The following is an 8,538-nucleotide window of genomic DNA, read 5'->3' as shown; positions in this document are numbered from 1 at the left end:
TCTTTGAAAACATGTCCAGCTCACATTTCTTCTCTCGGTTAGTAGAGGCTTCAGATTCGTGTTCAGAGGAAAGATGCCAGCAGAAGTTTATCCACCTCAGCCGCACGATCTGCTCTAATCACACACGTTTACACTGAAGAATTCATGTTAGTGATCAACACACACACACACACAGCACACACACACACAGCACACGTGTGTTACTGTACACATGGACAGTTTCCCCAAACATCAGCTCTCATTATCTCATGTATGTTCATCCTGATCATTAACACTGCATAAGAAAGAATCAGTATTAATCAAAATCACACCACAGGTGTGTGTGTGTGTGTGTGTGTGTGTTTGAGAAATAAACTACAACACAAGTGTGTTGACATGATTAAATGAGCATGACAATCAGGAGGTGTGTGTGTGTGTGTGTGTGTGAACATTTTGTGTATTTATTGTGTGTGTCTGTGATCTTTCGGTTTTGCTGAACTTTGCCAATTTCATGGTTTTAAATAAATTATTATTCACTAAATAAATGCATTGTGCCTCACTGTGGTAAATGATGCTTATGAATAAAACATGAATATGCAAATGAGCCCCCCCCCCACTCACTTGTGTCCTGAAACGCTTTTCAACTTCCTGATGAAAAGCTGACCAGATCGGTGTGTGTGAGAGAGAGAGTGTGTGTGTGTGTGTGTGTGTGAGAGAGAGAGAGAGAGAGAGAGTGTGTGTGTGAGAGAGAAAGAGAGAGTGTGTGTGTGTCTATGTTTGAGAGAGAGAGAGAGAGAGAGTGTGTGTGTGAGAGAGAGAGAGAGAGTGTGTGTGTGTCTGTGTTTGAGAGAGAGAGAGAGAGAGAGTGTGTGTGTGTGAGAGAGAAAGAGAGAGTGTGTATGTGTGTGAGAGAGAGAGAGAGATAATGTTTTAATTAATGATGAACATGATCTGATCACTGAAGCTCCTGTCGCTCTGATGTTCTGAATCTGTTGCTCATATTCTGTCACCTTCAGCTCAATCTCAGCAGCTGTGTGTTTTATTAAGTGTGATTCTGTTGGATCAGGTCTGGTTTGTTGGTGTTATTTTATTATATATGATGTTAGTGCTGAGGTTAGTGATGTGACGCAGGTGTCTGAGGAGCCTCACATGCACCCTCTGCTGGACACTGATGAGTGTGTGTGTGTGTGTGTGTGTGTGTGTGTGTGTGTGTGTTTCTCAGCCGAGGCTCTGGATGTGGGAGAGTATCTGGAGATCTCTGGGATCGTTCGCTCTCAGGCCGGACGTTATGAGTGTAAAGCGAGTAATGACGTCTCCACTCCTGATGTCAAATATGTCAACGTGGTGGTGAACTGTGAGTAGATATGTGAGATCAGACTGTGTTTGATCAGAGTGTGTGTGTGTCTCATCCTGTGTGTGTGAGATCAGACTGAGTGTGTGAGATCAGACTGTGTGTGTCTCATCCTGTGTGTGTGAGATCAGACTGTGTTTGATCAGACTGACGTGTGTCTCCACAGACCCGCCGTACATTAAGGAGGTGCGTAGCTCCGAGACGCCGGTGGGACAGGCTGGAGTCCTGCACTGTGAGGCGTCTGCTGTTCCTCAGCCGGAGTATGAGTGGTACAGAGACGAGCGCAGGTCAGTCACTCAGAGAACACATCCTATCCCCAGATCAATCCCAGAACGTGTCTGATACTGTAGAGTGCAAATAAAATGTTTAGTTTAGTTTCCTGTCTGATTTTAGCTCATTCTTCTAACATTTCTCTGACATCTGTTTTATCAACATTATAAAAGTAATCATCCAGCCCATACTGCTATATATACTATATATAAATATGATTTTCAAGCATTTAAAAATATTTTTTGTTCTCCATATATTTCAGTCCAAGAAAATAAATATACATTTCACATTTGAAGAAAAATCAAGCAACTTAATTTGTTGTCTGTAACGTGTGAACATAATAAATCTGAATAAAAATAATGAATAAGCCCTAAATGTGGTCTATAAACTATAAGAGCGTAATTGTATTTTCTAGTCCCTGAAATAATTTTCACAAATAATTAAAAAAATATATTTTATTGTGGTTCTTCAGTGGTAGAAAATAAAACTAAAATTTAACATTTAACATTTAATTAATTATTTTACAAAAATAAAAGGGATCATGCATGTTATTTTTCATTTAGTACTGACCTGAAGAAGATATTTCACATATAATATGTTTACATATAGTCCAGAAGAGAAAATACTAGTTTAATTTATAAAAATGACAAAAGTTAACATCCCCTTGACTCTCAATACTGTGTTGTTAGCTGAATGATCCACAGCTGTGTTTTTGTGTTTCACGAGTCTCTTCTTCAGAAAAGCCCTTCAGCTTAATAATAATAATAATAATAAGTTTATTTTATATAGCGCCTTTCTCAGACCCAAGGTCGCTTTACATAGAAATAGAATAACAAACATAATAACAGAATAAACAGATTAACATTACATAGGAAACATAAGAATTAGTGATACAAACAGTAATACAACAAAACATACAGTAAATGGATTATAAATTGTATGAGGAGAAGTGATCATTAAACAGAAATGTCTTGAGATGCGTTTTGAAGAAAGGAAGAGATGAACAGTCACGAAGAGGTTGTGGGAGGGAGTTCCAGAGTTTTGGGGCCAGGGCACTGAAAGACCTACCACCCACGGTGGAAAGTCTAGTGCGGGGAATAACAAGAAGGTTTTGGTCGGAGGATCGGAGTGAACGGGAGGGGGTGTATGTAATCAGGAGGTCACAGATGTATGGAGGAGCGAGGTTATGGAGAGCTTTGAAGGTGAGTAGTAGTACTTTGTATTTAATCCGGGACGGGACTGGTAGCCAGTGGAGTTGATGGAGAATGGGGGTGATGTGAGCAGATCGTTTTGTATGTGTAAGGAGCCTGGCTGCCGAGTTTTGAATGTCTTGCAATCTTTGAAGGGATTTGGTGGGTAGACCAAGGAAAAGTGAGTTACAATAATCTAAGCGGGACATGATGAAGGAGTTAACCAAAGTCTCTGCATCACTAATAGAAAGGAAAGGTCGGAGGCGGGCAATGTTACGGAGGTGAAAGAAGGCAGTTTTAGTGAGTGATTTGATATGATGATCAAAACTGAGAGTGGAGTCGAATGTAATGCCAAGGTTTTTGACAACCGGGGTGGGGTGAACGGGTGAATCATCAATATTAAGAGTAAAAGTGTACGGTTTGGAGAGCATGCTTTTGGGGCCAATCAGTAGAATTTCAGTTTTATCCGTGTTGAGTTTGAGAAAATTGTTTTCCATCCATGTTTTTAAGTCAGAAAGGCAGTCAGTGAGCTTTCACTAATTCTTTGTTTCTCCAGCATTTGTGTGTATCTGAACCCTCTCCAACAATGACTGCATGATTCTGAGATCCATCTTTTCACACTGAGGACAACTGAGGGACTCAAACACAGCTATTACAGAAGGTCCAATCCCTCTCTGATGCTCCAGAAGGAGAAACCATGCATTAAGAGCCGGGGGTGAAAACATTTTTCATTTGAAAATCAGGGACTTCTGGGAAACATGTACGTTTCTTTTATAGCTTGTGAATGGCAGTGCTAAATGAAAAAATATGTTATCTAGGCAAAATAAGAAAAATGTACACATCTCTTTTCTGTTCAGAAGCCCCCCTACAAAAGGTCAGCATGGCCGAGCTCTGTAACATCGCGTCCTATATGCAAGGCTAAACACCGGTTCCTTGCTCTCAGTTATGTTGCTTCTACCTGCTTCTTCAGCTGTAGATGTGCACTGCAGAGAGACATGTAAGCGGCGCCCTCTTCTGGAGAAGGGCCGAATATGCAGCTCATTTTCATTTCATTCACTCTTTTTTTAGACATGCCCCAAAAATGACATTTTCCAGCTGTTATCATAAATGATCCGCTGGCTATTTTGGGCTGATACTGCACAGACTCATTCTGGGGACACCCAAGAACAATATAACATGTCAAAAGGGGCATAATATTTCCTTCAGTGCATGGTTTTTCCTTCTGGAGCATCAGTGGGCGTTTGAACCGTCTGTAATAGTTGAATATATGCTATATTTAGCAGATTCTGCAAGGTGTATGTACATTTTGACGTGTACAAGTATTTGTATATGTATGTGTGTGTATTTTTCTTTAATCTAATATGAATAGTGTATTCCATAATTTTTTGTTTCATAAAAATACATACATTTTAGTAGTTATAGTTATACAATAAAAATGCTGCACATGAGAAATTCATCCTGTCTGTCTATTAACAGTATAGAAACAACATACATGAATGAATGAACACAAGAAAATTAAGCTTCTTACAGAAATCAGTAAATAATCTAAATTAATAAATGTAATAATACATTCAGAATTAGATTTTGTAAGTTGAACTGCATCTGGTTTACAGTAATGATGATCTGTGAGTGTCTGTGTGTGTTTGTCAGACTGTCGAGCTCTCAGAGCGTCAGTATTCAGATCAGCGGCTCTCGCACACTGCTGGTGGTCGCAAACGTCACGGAGGACGACTACGGAAACTACACGTGTGTCGCCACCAACAGACTGGGAGTCCACAACGCCAGCGTGTTCCTCTATAGTGAGAACCAGACACACACACACTCAGACACACTCACACACACACACACACACACACACTCACACACACACACACACGCTCAGACACACTCACTCACACACACACTCACACACGCTCAGACACACTCACACACACACACTCACTCACACACACATACTCAGTCACACACAGACACACTCACGCATACACACTCACTCACACACACATACTCAGTCACACACAGACACACTCACGCATACACACACACACACACACACACACACACACACAATGATGTAGTTCAGTATTTCGACCAACAGATGGTGCAGTTTATCAACATGTCCCTCTCTCTCTCTCTCTCTCTCTCTCTCTCTCTCTCTCTCAGAACCTGGCACTGGGCGGGACATCAACGCCTCAGGCTGCGTCTGTCAATCATTCTGGCTCCTCCTCCTGTCTGTTCTCTCAGTTCTTCTGAAGTGTTAATGTTCAGCGCTGATGCTCTGAACTCGATCGATCATCTCAGACTGTTTCCATCCGTCCATCCTCGCTCACCGTTACGCCCCGACAGGACGACCGTCTTATTATCAAGAACAAATATGACATGGAGAAAAGAAAGAAGGTGCTATTTTCAAGACAAGAATATTGTTGTTGTCAAGCACTGACTTCTGTCTGAGTGAAATCATCTAGAAATATGGTTCATTTCATTGTGTTTTCCCATAATACCCTGCAGTCTGTTCCCAAATCTGCCTAATGTAAACTAATGAAGGAGCGCTAGGATCATGTAAAGTCTTTTAGATGTGGTTTAGGACTAATGACTAGCAGAAGGGACTGGAACACAGTATTTTCTCCTGAATCTTCATCATGAAGATATTCACAGATCAGATCATGTCTGTGTTTGTGAAGATTGATAGGAGATTCTTTTCACAGCCCCTGCCCAAAACCCCTCCCACATGTGTAGCCACACCCACACACCAAACCCCTCCCACATGTGTAGCCCCGCCCACACACTCAACCCCTCCCACTCCTGGAGGGTTCCTGTGAAAGCCTTGATCATCTGAGAACTGTTTCTCTCGTGAAAAACTATTCCTCTGGAGGGAAACCTGTAGAGTGCTGTGGGAAGATTTTGGTAAAGTGTGAGATCCTCGTGTCCTGAACCTCGTCTTCTGCGTGTCTGTGAAATCGTATGAACTCTGAATTGTACGACACCAATGAATGCTTCGCTTCGATTCGCTGCTCATCCCGTCGCGTCTGTCGTCTGTAAATACTCGTTTAATCGAATGTCCTCACATGGAAACGAAACGAATCTTCAGTTCAGGTCTCTTCATTAGTTAATTATCTGCGGTGGCGCTTTGATGCTTCCTGTAACAAACTGAAATTAGATACTAAACAAAGATTTTTAATACAAATATTTAAATATCTCGTTCTAAAACTAGATTTACCTTTGTAGCGGCTGCACTACTATTCTTATTCATAGAGATTGATCATTTCTGTTCATTAGTTATTATAAAAGTAGTTGGACAGAAATGAGCTGAATCCACTGACTGCCAAACGATTCGAGAAAACAATATAAAAAAGCCATTTTAGAGATGATTTACACACACTGAATCCACGCACACACACATTAGTTTTCTGCGTGATTGAATTTGTGAAGCGTCCGTCCCTGATTTTCTTGTTTACCAGATTTATTTATTTTAAAGTTCTCGGAGAACAAGTTGTATGTACACATTCATATATTAAAGACATTTAAACGGTATAATGAATCCCTCCTGAGCTCTTCAGCTCTTTGATTGACAGCTCTCTCAGCCAATGATCTTTCAGCGTGTGAGCTCTGATTGGATGTAGCCGCTGTGGCTCGGCGTCTGGTTTAAGGGCTAGTCGTGTGTCCTGTAGTCCTCAGAAGCTCTCGCTCGTGCCCTGAACACCGTTGTCTGAGTTTGATCCGATCTGAAGTCACGACCAGGACTGGTGTGTTTCTGCTTCACTGCAGCGTGTGTTTAACAGTTACACTCAGTGAGGATCAGCTGACTTTAGTTTCACCTTGTGTGTGTGTGTGTGTGTGTGTGTTACTCCTGATGCTCTGTAACATGACAAGAAAACTGGACGCCGTGTCTTTGTCGATCCTCAGGACGCTGGAGTCTCTAGAAAGAGTTTTCCGTCTCGTTCCGCTGACATCTTCATGAAAAGCAATGAACATTTTCTAACTGTGTTTATTTACTCTAAAATTAGCGGAACCATTTTTTAAATCTGCACTGTAAAGAACTCATGAAGTGTTTGAAATGGAAATAAAGTCATTTGAATTTGTTGTATTTCAAAAGTGGGTTTAAGAAAAAAATAAAAGATAGTAATTTTTGGTGAGAAAATGAGGCTCTGTTAATCATGTAACATGAAAATAAAGGAATATAAAGATTGTTAGCTCTCCCTTTAAACGTCAGTTATTGTGTTTTTAACTCTATTTGAAACGAAGAGTTTGAAACTTCACTTCACAGACGTCATCTCCGAAATCATTTCACAACAAAACACAAGTAGTGCACTTGTGTTTTGTTGTGAAATGATTTCGGAGATGAAAATCATAATGCACACTGAATCATAAATGCCCACAAACACACACTTAAAATACTTAACTTGAATTTACTATTAAAATCATAAAATTAGAAACGGGACCCTTTTCTGAACACACACACACATACACAAACAATTATATATTTATTAAAGTTTCTGATTTGAACAAAAAAAAAGTATAATTATAGTTATAAAGGTTTTGGATTGCTTACCTTAATATATATAAGAGGAGTACAATATGATTTTGTAAGTTAATGATTTATGATCAGTTGTTGGGAAAACTGATGGATTCAGACTTTTGACTTGTAATTAATGATGGCATGTTAATTTGCGAGCGTAACAGTACAATAACACAATAAAAGATATATTACTGATGTTGTTTCTGATATCTGTGTTGTGGATATAGAGATCTGGTTTTATTTTATCACTTTCACACATAATTTCTGATGAACTCAGGTTTTCTTATTTGCTAATAACTCACTTAAAAAATTACTTCTGCAACATTTTAATTTTACAGTTCTTCATTTTTTTTTTATCATCACTCATTTTCTCAAAATCTTCAACAAAAATCTAAATCTTCAAACTGAAATCACAGAAAATCTGACTCTTCTGACAAAATCAAACAATCACTTCAAAACCATTTCACTTGTTCTCAAAATCAAAGCTTTCAAATCACACACACATTAGTCAGTAATATACACACTACAAAAAATTATTAAATCTTATAAAACCACAAGCATGTTACTAGCATGTTTCTAGCATGATTAACATGTGGCTAGCATGTCTCTAGCATGATTAGCATGTTGCCAGCATGTTTCTAACATTTTTCCAGCATGATTAACAAGTGACTATCATGTCGCTAGCATGTTTGTAGCATGATTAGCAAGTGACTTGCATGTTACAGTTTTTTTCAATCGCTAACAAGTGCTTACCCATACTTCAGATACTTTTTTCTAAACTCTTAACACAGACTCACACCTCCAAAACACAACTGGCCAAATGGATAATTTTCTTCTCAAAAACACATTTTGTTAAATATATACTAAATCCTCATTTCAAAATAGAACACATCTTTCTCTGCACACACCAACTTTACCAAAACACTGGAAATCTGACTCAAAATTAAGTTATTCTGTCAAAGAATAACACTTGTTTTCACCTCACAAGGTACATGCAGTCAATCAAAGTACACCAGGTTTCAAAATACTGGCTATTGTTGACATTACAAAAACTGCATAGACTTTTATGTTTAAGTTTTACAGGTATTTGCATGCAGAACATGCAATTCACTGTTTTACACTAAATTTCTTGGTTAGGAACTGTATGTCCAAATGTACAGTAATGTTCACATTCAGAAGCATTCCAGTAAAAAGCTATTTTTTTCCTTTACTGCTCACTGCAGGAGGTACAG

The 8,538-nt window shown here is 39.2% G+C and overlaps 1 protein-coding gene across 1 annotated transcript in view; it reads left to right on the top strand.

Moving 5' to 3' along the window:
* Window positions 1-7,501, top strand: part of LOC127972707 (limbic system-associated membrane protein) — an 80,806-nt gene extending 73,305 nt beyond the window's left edge. The window contains exons 4-7 of the mRNA XM_052576432.1: window positions 1,202-1,333; window positions 1,497-1,617; window positions 4,441-4,589; window positions 4,954-7,501. Coding sequence (XP_052432392.1) covers window positions 1,202-1,333; window positions 1,497-1,617; window positions 4,441-4,589; window positions 4,954-5,051 — 500 coding nt within the window. The 3' untranslated portion in view covers window positions 5,052-7,501. The remainder of the gene's footprint in view (window positions 1-1,201; window positions 1,334-1,496; window positions 1,618-4,440; window positions 4,590-4,953) is intronic.
* The last annotated feature ends 1,037 nt before the right edge of the window (window positions 7,502-8,538 follow it).

This window comes from Carassius gibelio, chromosome B15 (assembly GCF_023724105.1).
Source record: "Carassius gibelio isolate Cgi1373 ecotype wild population from Czech Republic chromosome B15, carGib1.2-hapl.c, whole genome shotgun sequence".
Lineage (NCBI taxonomy): Eukaryota > Metazoa > Chordata > Actinopteri > Cypriniformes > Cyprinidae > Carassius > Carassius gibelio.
This window is presented reverse-complemented; position numbering and strand designations above follow the sequence as displayed.